Source organism: Sceloporus occidentalis, unplaced genomic scaffold (assembly GCF_023333645.1).
Source record: "Sceloporus occidentalis isolate IW3139 unplaced genomic scaffold, rSceOcc1.0.p SCAF_13, whole genome shotgun sequence".
Taxonomy (NCBI): domain Eukaryota; kingdom Metazoa; phylum Chordata; class Lepidosauria; order Squamata; family Phrynosomatidae; genus Sceloporus; species Sceloporus occidentalis.
This window is the reverse complement of record NW_028316993.1, coordinates 21,579,374-21,593,400: the sequence shown is the minus strand read 5'-3', so window position 1 is coordinate 21,593,400 and position 14,027 is coordinate 21,579,374. Positions and strand designations below refer to the sequence as shown.

General features: G+C 46.5%; 1 protein-coding gene across 1 annotated transcript in view; it reads right to left on the bottom strand.

Annotated features, from left to right (window-relative positions):
- The window catches only part of LOC149305172 (discoidin, CUB and LCCL domain-containing protein 1-like), a 67,974-nt gene that overhangs the window by 8,686 nt on the left and 45,261 nt on the right, over positions 1-14,027 (bottom strand). Inside the window, exons 9-12 of the mRNA XM_089479013.1 lie at positions 7,091-7,212; positions 6,191-6,371; positions 3,669-3,761; positions 2,211-2,301 (exon numbers count right to left, since the gene is read on the bottom strand). Coding sequence (XP_089335139.1) covers positions 2,211-2,301; positions 3,669-3,761; positions 6,191-6,371; positions 7,091-7,212 — 487 coding nt within the window. The remainder of the gene's footprint in view (positions 1-2,210; positions 2,302-3,668; positions 3,762-6,190; positions 6,372-7,090; positions 7,213-14,027) is intronic.

The following is a 14,027-nucleotide window of genomic DNA, read 5'->3' as shown; positions in this document are numbered from 1 at the left end:
ACGCAAACCCCAGAAGGAGCTCCGTTTCGGAGCTCATTCTTGCACCGCGGAAAGGGCGCTCTAGGCCCTTTCGTTTGGAGATGGCGCGGTCGTGACGTCGTAATGGCGGTGGCCGTGCGGAACGGCCGCTGCCATTTTGTACGGACTGGGTCCGTACTAGGGTTAGGGGCATCAGGACGTGACGCCCCTTTCTAACCCTAATACGGACCCAGTCCGTATTTTCAGGCCCGTCTGTAACGGGCCTAAGAAAGTGAGGGATTTTGCAGATCCAGTCACCATTAAAGGCTCACTTAGGTGGCCGAGCATGAAGTTCATCCTGAGCCTCCTCCCTTCACTGCTCAACTTGCTTCAGACTGCTATGATTTCTGTGGGCTCGCAGAGGCCTGCCAACTGGCCCCTGGCTGCTGTTGCCGCCGCCACCGCCGCACCCGCCCGTCACAGCTTTTCGCCGCTCTGGGCGCCTCCATTTTGGACGGCAAAATGGCAGCGAAGTCTCGCGCGACCTTCCCCGCCATTTTGGGTGAAAAAATGGCGGCACCCATAGCGGCTTCTGGGGCTATGGGCGCCGCCATTTTTTCACCCAAAATGGCGGTGAAGTCTCGCATGACCTCGGGGAAGGTCGCGCGAGACTTCGCCGCCATTTTGCCGCCCAAAATGGCGGCACCCAGAGCGGCGAAAAGCCGCGATGGGCAGCCACGGCGGCAGCGGTGGCAGGCCTCTAGGAGGCCCGCTGCTGTCGCTGGGGCCCTCCAGGAGGGCTCCGACGGCGGCAGGGGGCCTCTGGGTGGCCCTTTGCCGTCGCTGGGGCCCTCCAGGAGGGCTCCGACGGCGGCAGGGGGCCTCTGGGTGGCCCTTTGCCATCGCTGGGGCCCTCCTAATGCCCTTCAGAGGCAGGGGACTCTTCTTCCCAGGAAACATAATATTTTGTGGGGACTGGGGAGTAACTAATGCTTCTATGTGCTCAGTATGTACGGAGATCTTGTAGCACCTTTGAGTCTAACTGAAAGAAAGAAGTTGGCAGCATGAGCTTTCCTAGACTTCAGTCTACTTCCTCAGATGATTTTGATCTGAGGAAGTAGGCTGAAGGCTACGAAATATCATGCTGGCAACTGTTTTCTTTCAATTAGTCTCAAAGATCTCCCTATATACTGATTCTACAGACTAACATGGCTATATCTTTGAATTCTACCATTATGGAAAGCACCAAATTTAGCCGAATGGAGTGGCCATTAACCTCTTCAAGAAACTTGCTCCCCCCCAAAAGCATCTGAGGAAAAAGACTTCAGTCTACGAAATCTCATACTGCCAATTTCTTTCTTTCAGTTAGTATCAAAGGTGCTACAAGATCTCTCTACATATTGATTCTGCAGACTAACACAGCTATAGCTTTGAATTCTGCGTGCTCAGTCTGTGTTCCTTTGTATTTTGTACTTTCCCTTGAGCTTCCTCAAATTCTACATTATGTTGAGAGAAGTACTTGTGGCTATTTTTGAGACTTTTTAAAAGGCTGCTCCATGGCTTAAAAGGACAGGAGGACATAGCAAGTCTCTGTGTCCTCTAACAGGCATAAAATGTTTTTAAACTATTGGAATGGGTGCACACTGGGACTGTGGTTTTCTGAGGGCAGGTGATAGTGTTGTGAGGCTCCTATGTATCAGGTAGCTGCTCACTCCAGGGTTGAGTTCAGAGGGGCTCTCACCAATTGCTGGGCTAAAGGAAAAAGAGGAAGGAAATAACTAGTGTGGAGCAGTGGTGAAAATGTTGGCTAAGACTTGAAATATCCAGGTTCAGATCTCCTCTTGGCCATGTAGCTCACTAGCTAAGACTGAGAGCACGAACAGACAGGCCAAAATAAAGCTGCTTCGGCTCACTTTGGAGGTATGCTGTTTAAATGATGCATGAGTCCTAAGAGGCCAGAAGCTGCACCAAAGCCATGCTCCAATCCTAAGGATTGGAACGCATCTTTGGCGCAGCTTCTGGCCTCTTAAGATGTGTGTGTCATTTAAACTGCATACCTCCAAAGTGACCCGAAGCAGCCTTATTTTGGCCTGTCTGTTCGGGCCCTCAGTCTTTCTGTCCTTACAAGATGTAATGAGACTAAAAAAGTGGCGGAGGACCAGATATTCTTGAATGACTTGGTGATATAAATTTAAGAAGTAAAGGTGGGATAGAAATTTAACAAAAGATGGAATGAAATAAATGTTACTCACCTCTTCTTATGATGGAGAAAAACCAGCAACAAGAGAGCAGAGCAGATTAGGACAAAACCTCCAATCAGCAGCATCACCAGTAAAGGGGGCCCTGAAGAAAGAAACAGAATCAGCCTTTGGGTTCTCTTTCTTCTCCACTATCCTTACTGTCTATGAAAGATATCTCATTCCAGCATGCATAGTTCACTGAGACCAGATTAATTACTGTGTTTATGTATGTTACAGAGTAAAATCCCTATTGAACCATGGATATTCTGAGATATTCTGAGATGCTCTGCATGCCCTTCTAATGCATAAATCCACCTGGGAGAAGTGTGGTTGGTCTCAGCCTGGCAGAGGAGAGATAGCAAGCAGTGAGGGCTTTCCCTGGTTCAGACCAACTACCATTTGTGTTTTTTTAAAGGGAGTCCGCAGAACTCTGATTCCCAGTGTATTCTCACTGAAAAATTGTCTCCCTCCATTTAAAAAAAGTTACTATTTGCAATCCCTAAGTCTTCTCCATAGTTGCAGCCTTTGTCACTGTCAGATATCATGGATTTACAAGAATAGATGTGTAGGTGGAATCCCCTCAGAAGCCAGGATGGAGCCAGATGCCTTCTGGGAAGGGCTCAATTATCACAATTATGGTGCAAGGGAGAGAGAGGGAGTTATATAAAGGGGGGGGGGGTTTGCAGGAAAAAAGAGCTACCAATAATGCTGCTCCTCCTACCAAAGGAAACTGCCAAACTGAAAAGGAAATTAATGAATCCGCGTGTAGATAAAACAGTGACTGAGTGAGCAAATGAGAAGAGAGAGAGCCCTTGGCTGGCATTTTGCACAGGATATGTCGGTTATAAGCACAGTAGGTTCATGATGTGTAAATCTTCCTCTCATGTATTAACTATTCTGCTGCAATACACAGAGGAGCAGAGAATGGTGGTTTATATTAAGCAAGACCCTTGATTTACTGTGTTGAATGACTGGCAAGGACTGTCCACTTTCACAGCTCTAACAGGTTCAGATTTCCAGGGTTGAACTGAAACTTTCTGCATGCAGTGCAAGAATTTTACTGTTGAACTATGGCTTTCTCTCATATTTGTATCTGTGTAGTGGATAAATATGTATGCATGCGCTGGAAGCTGTCCAAGTGTGACAGCAGACAATCCTTCCAAACTAAGCTTCCCTACTTTAAGTCATTGGAATGCATTCATTATGGAAGGTTTTATCTTCCAAAGGATGAATTTGGGCTGAAAACTAAATGTAGTTGGGTCACACTCTGGACCCCAGCCTCTGACTCTTCACTTCATTAGCTCCTGTGAGTACAAACCGCGACAGTGTGCATGCAGGCAAGGCAAGAGCAGGATGGCACGAATTATGCGTAGTGGCAAACATGCACCTATTCCTCCCACAGCAAAGGTGATAGCAAACCCCCAGTCCTACTCCATCTGACCACAACATCAAGATGTCAGGAGTACTTACCTGTTTTTTCTGAACTGATCACTATTCCTGGAATTTCTGTGAAAATGGCAGGGCTGCTAGTCAGGACGGGAAGCTCTTTGGGGCCACTGTGGACTACAAAGAGTACAATTTTAGGGGGTAAGAAGAGGAAAAGGGGGTGGGGGGGAGGATATCTAGAAATATCTTTAAGAGTGATTTATAGTTTAGAATGAACTTCCTCCGATTCCAGTCCACTTCCTCAGATGACTCTTTTAAACCAGTGTGTTATGATTAATACATAAAAGCAATAAATCTGCTCAGCAAAAGCCTTTTGAGCCTTAGGGGTCAATTCCTTCTGTGAGAAGATTCCTTTTGTTATATGTGCAGTTTTGAGGTAGTGTTGTGTGCCTTCAAATAGTTTCCAACTTACGGTGAACCTAAGGAAAGCAACTAAAATGGTGAAGGGTCTGGAAGCCATGCCCTATGAGGAACAACGACTTAGGGAGCTGGGGATGTTTAGCCTGGAGTAGAGAAGGTTAAGAGGTGATATGATAGCCCTGTTTAAATATTTGAAGGGATGTCATATTGAGGAGGGAGCAAGCTTGTTTTCTGCTGCTCCAGAGAACAGGACCCGGAACAATGGATGCAAGCTACAGGAAAAGAGATTCCACCTCAACATTAGGAGGAACTTTCTGACAGTAAGGGCTGTTCGACAGTGGAACACACTCCCTCAGAGTGTAGTGGAATCTCCCTCCTTGGAGGTCTTTAAACAGAGGCTGGATGACCATCTGTTGGGGATGCTTTGATTTGGATTTCCTGCATAGCAGGGGGTTGGACTGGATGGCCCTTGCGGTCTCTTCCAACTCTATTATTCTATGATTCTAAGATGGGGTTTGCTTGGCAATATTTCTTCAGCGGAGGGTTTCCCTTGTCTTCTGCTGAGGCTGAGGGTGGGATTTGCCCAAGGTGGGTCTCCATGGCCAACCAGAGATTCAAGCCTGATCTCCCAGGGTCCTAGTCCAACATTCAAAACATGATACTATACTGGTTTGAGGACTCATGTATTAATTTCAGGGGAGGTACTTAACATATCAAGACTAGGGTTGCCATAGGTCAGGACCTCCAAACCGGGACAAATGTAGGACAACATTTTCAAATGTAGGACACTTTTTTTTTTACATGAAGGACACACGAAAAAAATGGTGATTTTTTTAAAAATGTAAATATAAATGCATGTTTCTTAGGCATGATCAAAATGGAGGACATTTTGGCATTATTCCTAGGCAGATGGTAGAAATGTAAAGTAAAAATTGTGCAAATAGCCACCCACCACCTCCTCCTCCTCCTCCTCTTCATACTTGGTGCCAAATCGCACCAGGAAATGGCCCATTCTCCTCCTCCTGGCCAAGAGCCAGAGGCTCTCAGTGCTCCTCCTCCTCTTCTGAAGCTTCCTCCTTCTCTGAAGCTTCCTGAGGCTGGCCAATAGGAGACTGGGGCTAGAAACAGCCCCGCCCCTGCTGTCCTCCTATTGGCCAGCCAGCCTGATGGAGAGGAGCTGCTGCCAAACTGTGCGCTCACTTGCGTGGAAGCGCAGCGCACGCAAACCACAGCCAGCCGAGGCCCGGGCAACTGCAGCCCATGGAGGAGGCGGAGGCGGAGGCAGAGGAGGTGGCTGGCTGGCCGGCCAGCGCTGTGCAAACTAGCGCGGCGCGCGTGTGCTAACACATGGCGCACACAAGCTGCAGCCATCCGTGGCCCGCACAGCTGCCTTGGGCGGTGCAGCCACTGCCGTGGCCCACCCAGGAGGTGGAGCGTGGAGGAGGAGGTGGGTGGCTGGCTGGCTGGCCGGCCACATTAATGGCTGATGGCTGGGGCAATGGCAGCATCGGCAGGCCAGGCCCCAGAGCCGGCTCCAGAGGCGGGATTTGGCAGGAACCAGGACGTGACCGTACCGGTACTGCCAAAACCGTGCGTGCCCCGCCTACCGGCAGGATATGACAACCCTAATCAAGACTGGAGGTCTAGGTTCAATTCCTGGCTCAGCCCATGGGCAAGTTACACACTCAGCCTATAAAACCCCACGATAGGTTCAGCATAGGGTTGCCATAAGTCAGAAATGACTTGAAGGCACACAACAACAAAAAATATATCACACCACATCTCAGGCACTGCTTCTAACCCTATTTGTCATCCCATTGTAAAATGAATAAGTCATAATTCAAGATCAAGCCATAAAACACCTTGCATTACAACTCAGATAGCTTGCAACAATAAATTGTTGTTAAAACCACCCCCAAACTACTATGAGAACTGTTACTAAAATCTGTGAGAAAGAGAAAGCTTGAGGGAGGTGCAGTGGGCTGAGGACATAATAATCTCTGCTAACAAAAACGTTCAGGCACTTAGACCCTGCTCCACTAGACTGCTATCAGTTGGTCTTCCCTTCTGCTCTGAGATTGCTCTGAGATCTCAGGACCACAGCTTCATTAGACACTGGTAGTCCAGCTGAAATGAACTAGCAGCCTTCAGCCCAAACATACAGTCCCAGTTTCCTAACTCCTCACTTCCACTGTCACTATATGGACGCAGAGCCTTTGGACGAGCAGCTTGGCACCCCAACAGTGCCACTTTCAGCGCAATCTTCTGGTTCCAACTCTGGGGTATGATGCGTAGGTAGCGGGCCAGGATAGGTGGGATAAAAGCATTGGAGACTACTTGGCGGCTGTCATTATTTCCTTCAAAGATCTGAGTGGTTTACAGAGAAGGAAGGAAGGAGAGAGATCAGAAAAAAGAGGGTCAATGATGATCATTCCTTTCTTTTATTCTCTATCATGTCCTCCATTTCCTTACCTTCCCCCTTCCCTTAAAATTAAATGTAATAGGCAAATTTCACCAAATTTCACTAAACACAGCCTAATACTAGAGCTGGCAAAAGTAGTTCCCAGAACCCTGCCAGCCAACACTGGCTATGTAGGGAAGTTTGTGGGTGGGGGAGGACTTTCTGTTTTCCAAAAAGTTACTTTTCCAAGCTCTGCATAAAACTTCCGAACACAGAGATGGGAGATAGTGAGTACAGGAAGCTGAAGAAATAGACTAGAAAATTGTATATAAACATTAAAACCTCTGAGAAATAAACTATTAACTGAAGGAGCATGACCTGCAAGATCAGAAATAATCAATTTATAACAAGGGAGGCATGTTCTAATGCAGCCTTTTCCAACTTCGTGCCCTCCAGGTATGCTAGACAACAACTACCAAGTTGACCTGGGTAGACTTTAATAATTTCTCTAGATCAGATCTGGAACTAGGTCCAGCCATCATTGCCAACAATGAGGAATGCTGGGAGCTGCAATTCAACAATATTTGGGGGACTATAAAATTCCCTCCCTTACTCCAGAATGGCTTCGGCTATTGACATGCTTCATCCCAGCCATAACCATTCCCCAATTCCAACTGAACATCACCTTAGCTTCATTACCACCATTGAATTTGTAAACTTTCCAATTTTTGCCATCCCTGCTTGAGAGAAGCTGGTAAGATTTTACATAGTAGTTCAGTTGATGAGAAGATCCTTTGGTTATAATTCCTGAAAGAGATACAGAGACATCTAAGCTATATGTACAGTCCAAGAAACTGAAGCAGAACCAGGATGGTCAGACACAGAAATGTAATAGTCCAGCATCTTTTTGGAACAGCCATCAACCGGAGCTTTCTGGAAAACTAACAAATAGGACATGATGGCCCCTGGCCCCTTGTAGCTTCCAAGAAGAGATTTCAAAAGATAAGAAAATGAGTTAAAAGATAGCTCCTGGAACATTTTTACTTGTGCTTTAAAAAGTGTACCCTTTTAAAGCATCTTTTGTGAGTCTCCTTGGGTCCAATTTAGAGAAAGGTGACATAAAAACAAAATAATAAAATAAATAGGAAGCTTCCTCATAGTACAGTGGACCCTTGTTATACACTGTGGTTTGGTTCCAAGATCCCCCGTGTATAACAAAATCCGTGTATGCTCAAGTCCCATTAAATATAATGACATAGCAATATGATGTCCCTTATGAAAAATGGAAAATCAAGGTCAATTTATACTTTTTGGGAACATTTTCAAACCATGTATGCTTGAGTTCATATATAAAAAATCCGTGTATAAGGGCCGACTGTAGTTCATTTGTAGATCTATACCTGTATTATTTATTCCAAGGATGCATAAACTTTCTTAGGCTAAGGACCAAACTCAGTTTCAGAAAGGTTACTAGGGGCTACATTCCAATGATGGATGAGTTTGAAGGCAAAAGAGTGAGAACAAAAATAACAAAATTTTATCATTATCAATAACTAACTCTTAGAAGATGCACTACAATCTTTTAGAAGGAGAAAAAAGAAAATATGTAAAAGCTAGGAAAATGTGAAATGATGGTATCATGGGGACTGAGGTTATTGTAGAAACCCATAATGTCAGATTAGGAACCCAGGAGAAGTGGATTCAGCCCCTGAACGTATGATTCCCCACCTCTGGCAATGTTGATGTGTCCCCCTCCATGTTCAAGGCCCCTTGTGCCCCCTCTCCTTAAAAAGAACAAGGTAATTTTTGCAGCCCACAAATACACCCCACCACCGCCAAAACAATAAAAGTTTAAGAGCAAACCACACCAGTCAGTTATGGTGCCAAAGAGAAAAAAAGACCCTTATAACAAGTAGAAAATGGTTGCCTTATCAGTTCTTCTGTGCATGTGACTTGCCACCAAGTTTCTGTTGGTATGTATATGCCTATGGCAGATTTGGGGAGGGACGCTGGTATCTGAATCTGCCAGAGCAGCTCATATTCATAATTACAGCCAACCCTCCATATCCTTGTAGTCTTAGAGGCAATGGCAATCCTCTTCAAAAATAAATCTTATCAAGAAAGTCCTAGGACAGAATCACCATATTCAAAGTCAACTTGAAAGCACATAACAGCAGCAAATTAGAATAAGCAAAAGGACAGCCTGGAAAAACAACATTTTTTTCTGACTACTGATCTCAGAATTGCTCAGCTAACTGGGGCATAATACAGACAGGCAAAAGCGCTGTCCTGGGGACGATTCAAGGGCTCAGTAGGGCATCCAGCCCTACTAGCAGCACCCGTGTGCCATCTTGCTATGGCCCCACCCACACAGGGTGCATGACGATGATGCGTAGGCATCCATGTGTCGAAACAGCGCTTGCTGGAAGCGGTGGTGTCAGGGCGTGCGCGCGCCATTATGGCACTCCTAAAAAGAAGCAACTCTAGGGGGCTTCTTTTTTAGAGAGTGTTTGGTTCTGTGGAGTTGGCGTAGCGGTGACAAGGGGTAAAGAGGGGAAGCATCGAGCTGCCCGTCTGTGCCCCCCCCCCCTTAGTCACTGCTGGAATTCTGGAAGTTGTTGTTCAATGAATGAATGAATAAACATTCCAAGCTCTGTAAATCTATGTAGGTCTGTGTTCCTTTTTGCCCTATTTTTCAGATGTAAATCCTGCTTAATGGTGATGCATAAGAAGCCGGCATGGCGTAGTGATTTGAGTGTTGGACTACGACTCTGACGACCACCAGTTTCAATTCTCAACTTGGCCATGAAACCCACTGGGTGACCTTGGGCAAGCCACATGGTCTCAGGCAATGGCAAACCTCCTCTGAACAAATTTTTGCCAACAAAGCCCATGATAGGGTCACTTTAAGGTTGCTATTAAGTTGGAAATAACTTGCAGGCACACAGCAACAATAAGCAGCCCCTTAGTTTCAAATCTACCCATCTGAATGTTTAACACCCATCTCCCTGATCTGCCAAAAACCAGAGAAGGCCATCTGATAACATCTTCTCCCCTCCCTTCCCTTTCTGCATTCCACTTAACCTCCAGCCACTCAGCCTCACAAAGCCTCTATTTTTCCTAACAAGCTTCATTCTAGGTTTCCTACACAAAAGCCCCTCAGCTTTCTAGAAACAAAGAGTGAGTTTGCTGGGGCATAATATCGAGCTTGTTTAGCTGTGCAACAGTTGGCCTGGTCTGCCCTGGCTATATCCTTGTGGTAACAGGGAGAGAGGGAGGAAGGAATGAAGGCAAGGGAAATCAAGGGGGAAACAACTAAAAGAGAGAACAGATGCAAATAGATAAAGGAGGAAAGAGAGGATGAGAAGTATAAAAGGAATCATTATGTGGTCTGTCCAACCCAGGGAGAGGCTCTCAACAGAGAATGCTCTTGTACTATGAAGTGTGCATGAAGGAGGGGAGCTGGGAGAGAGACCCAACAATGCAAACCCCATGTTTCCTCAGAAGTAAGCCTTACTTCATTCACTAGGCTTTGGCTTTTACAATGTTTAGAAATACAGCCTATTTGCTTTATTGCAGTCAGGCATAGTGGATCATCTGTGCACTGACTTCCAAAGGCAGGACTAGGAATCATGCAGATGTTGGATTGCAGTGCCCAGAATTCCTTGCATTTGCTATATTGGCTAGATCTGGTAGGAGTTGCAATCCAGCATTATTTAGCCATACAACTATAAACCACCCTCGAGATTTCTTGTGCCCATTGCTAGAGAGCCCTGCCAAGGTAAACAACTCTGTTTAATCTCTCTGGCTTTTCTTCGTGGACGAAGATTCAGGAAGGACTCATCCCACGCTTTCTACAAGTGCCTTGATGACTAAAAAGGCCAATCCAAGATAAACAAGTCCAGTTGCAGAAAGCACAGCAGAAAGTCTCCTTGGGTGATGTTTCCAGGATGTGGTTCTTTCTGCGTTGTCGTTTCTCTTCGAGACTCATTCAGCAGGAGTTTTCAAAAAAGGCTTCAGCATTGTGATAGTGATTAGGGTTGTTATATCCTGCCAGTAGGCGGGGCATGCACGGTTTTGGCGGTACTGGTAAGGTCACGTCCCGGTTCCCGCCAAATCCCGCCTCTGGAGCCGGCTCTGGGGCCTGGCCTGCCGATGCGGCCATTGCCCCAGCCAGCGGCCATTAATGTGGCCGGCCAGCCAGCCACCCACCTCCTCCTCCTCCGTGCTCCACCTCCTGGGCTAGCCTATTCTCTCCCTCATAGGCCAAAGGATGACAGTTAAGAAGGGAGGAGTCTCTTTCTTCAGGCTAGCCCTGATGGAGCTGGGCCAGCCTATTCTGTCCTTCATAGGCCAAAGGATAACAGTTAAGGAGGGAGGAGCCTCTTTCTTCAGGCTAGCCCTGTTGGAGCTGGGCCAGCCTGTTCTCTCCCTCACAGGCCGAAAGATGACAGTTAAGGAGGGAGGAGCCTCTTTTTTCAGGCTAGCCTTGATGGAGCTGGGCCAGACAGGGTAGATGGGGATAAGCTTTCATTAGGCCACCTTTTCTAGGCCCCTCTCCATATGGAGCAAGCAGTGCTCTCCTTAAAAAAGGCTGCTTGGTCATTCAGGATGCTGCCGAACAAGACTGTCATCTCCTGGGTCAATCTCAAGTGACCAAAGTCCTGAACCGCCTGCATGCAGGGTTGGGTCTGCGGCTTCCAGTGCATCTTTACACCTGCCGTTTCGTCCCTCGCCTATCGCTACAGGGCTTTTTTGGAAGTTGGATGTATCCTTCTTCCCTGTGCAATGGTGTTTTTTTTGGTGGAGCGCAGTGGGCACACCCTTTAAACCAGAGGTTCGACTGCTGAGGCCTTGACAAACATGGATGGTAGCAGCGAGGTCATCGGGTCGTAGGTTTGATTCGAGTTTCCTTCGCTTAGATGGTTGACCTTACAGGGTTAGACAAGCACTGCCCGGGTTTGGGATTAGAGTTTTCCTTCTAGGATGGTTGCCATAAGGCTAGAGAGCCCATCCTGCCCTTTGGCGCTCTTGGTCAGACCCTTCGGTTGTGACCAGTCTGGCAAGGGAGGCCCTGCCGGTGGCTATTATATCACCGCCAGCATAGCTCACAATTTCATTAGGGTACGCAAGCCTCTCCCCCATGACAAGGGGTCGTCAATGGATGTCTTAACACGATATTAGTTTTTGGTTTCCAGTATTATAATATCATGGGTTATTAATTCATTTGTTACATTTTCATAAATATTCTTAAGCTTCAGGTCCCACAGTCCATCTAATAAATTACACAAGGAACCACAAATTTCAGATCGATTTTGTAAAGTGTTTAACATTTGATAACACGCTTCATCTATACTTTGTTGATTGTCAAGCTTTATTTTGTCAATGTCATTGTCCGACAAACCACTCTTCCTCATAAGTTTATTCCAGTCATGGCAAGGCACCTTGTTCCTTATCTCAAAATAGATGTGATTTAGCTCTTTGGAAGAAGAATCTATTATTCCCACTACAGGTTTTTTAGGTTCTGGTACCGTTTTTTACATTTGACTGCACATTTGGAATGGGTGATGGGGCTGATGGAACATTCCCAGAAAGGGATTCTTCATCTTTGCTGCCCACCCCCAAAAGTCTTCTCTCATCGTTCTCAGGCACCTCATCTCTTAGTACAGCAACAGATACTTCATGCTTAGTGTTCAGAATATCACTACCACCAGTAATAAAAAAAAAATCCTTGCCTTCTTTTTCTTTTTCCCTTTTAGGGTTTCTCTTTTTATATATCCAGAAGCCCAGGAGCAATATTAAGCAAACAGGTACAGACACACCAAAGATGATCCCCAGATGTTGGAGTATAGAATTTCCTGTGACAGCTGGCATGCACTCCATATCTGTGGTAGGACTGCAGCTTTGCCTCTCCAAACTTTCTTGCACTTGATACATTCTTCACAACCAAGAGGACAGTAATATCTGTTTAATACATCATGTACATTAAGGACATTTATGTGGCATCTGGGTTCTACAGCAAAGGTTGGTCATGGTGGGCAATCTTCATTCTGGTGCAATGCTATAAACTTCTGTTTTAGATGTAGAGAAGGCACTCTTCTAGAAATATTCAAAATGTAGGAGTGCTAGTCTCCTTCTGGATGTCCTCGTTGGGGCATGGCTCAGTGCTATGGAATTCTGTGATTTGTAGATTTGTGAGATATTTAGCCTTCTCTGTCAGAGAGAACAAACTATAAATCCCAGGATTCCATAGCACTGAACTATGGCAGTTAAAGTGTTAATTTGGATTATTTCTGCAGTGCAGATGAAGCTCCAGTAACCTCATAAATTTCATAGGGGTTTTTTTGGGCCAGTTCCTTCCTCTGAATTGCAGCTCACAGCACCTGGTATTGGCTGACAGTCTTTCATCCAAATATTAACTAGGGCTGATCCTGCTTAGCTTTTGAGATCAGACAGGATCTGGTGCCTTTAGGGTATTTAGGCTTATAGCCAGTCTTGCTGAAGTAAATTCACAGAATAATCACGTATTGTGTGAGTTTATATTGAGGTGGAGAAAATAAAGACACATCAGCCCCAAGAACTTTCTACATTCCAAATACCCCTTGCGCCACCACCACCTCTCAAATATTTTATCTACATTTTCAAGTGATTCTGTTGTTGTGTGCCTTCAAGTCATTTCTTCTCCTCCTTCATGCCATCTTGTCCTCTCTGCCACCCTGCCACCCATCCCATCACCCTGACTGCTCCTTCAGCCTGATCCTGGCCTCAGTGACCCCCTGCGACCTATCCCATCATCCCCTGTCTGCTCCTGCATCCCAATCCTGGCCCCAGTGACCCCCTGCGACCTATCCCATCATCACCTGCCTGCTCCTTCAGCCCGATCCTGGCCCCAGTGACCCCCTGCGACCTATCCCATCATCCCCTGCCTGCTCCTTCAGCCCGATCCTGGCCCCAGTGACCCCCTGCGACCTATCCCATCATCCCCTGCCTGCTCCTTCAGCCCGATCCTGGCCCCAGTGACCCCCTGCGACCTATCCCATCATCCCCTGCCTGCTCTTTCAACCCAATCTTGGCCCCAGTGATCCTTTGCGACCTATTCCATCATCCCCTGCCTGCTCCTACACTCCGATGAAGGATGACAGCTAAGGAGGGGGCAGGGAAGGAGGACAGCATCCAGAGCCTCATTGAGCATGCGCAAGGGTGCCGATTCGAATTGTTGAACCCTCCAGTGCGGTAATACAATGTGCACTCACCACGCTTTGCTTGAATCTGCATCATGTGACTTGTCTGGAATCAAACTGACTCTGCTTCCCCCTTGACTGGCAAGGGCAACAGAAAGGCAACCAGGTGTGGTAAAACATTACGTTTAATATGAATTCACATTGCTAGACAGGAGTGACTCCAGATCTGGAGTGAAAAAACATCACGTTTCACATTGCTAGAACAGGAGTGACTGCGGATCTGAGCAGGAAACCCCCCACGTGTGATAAGTCTCAGTGTGAATTGCCCAAGATCATCCAGTGGGTTTCCATGGCTGAGCTGGGATTCGAACTCTGGTTTCCAGAGCTGTAGTCCAATGCTCAAACCACTACATATACTGTCTTTCTTTCAAGTGATTAATC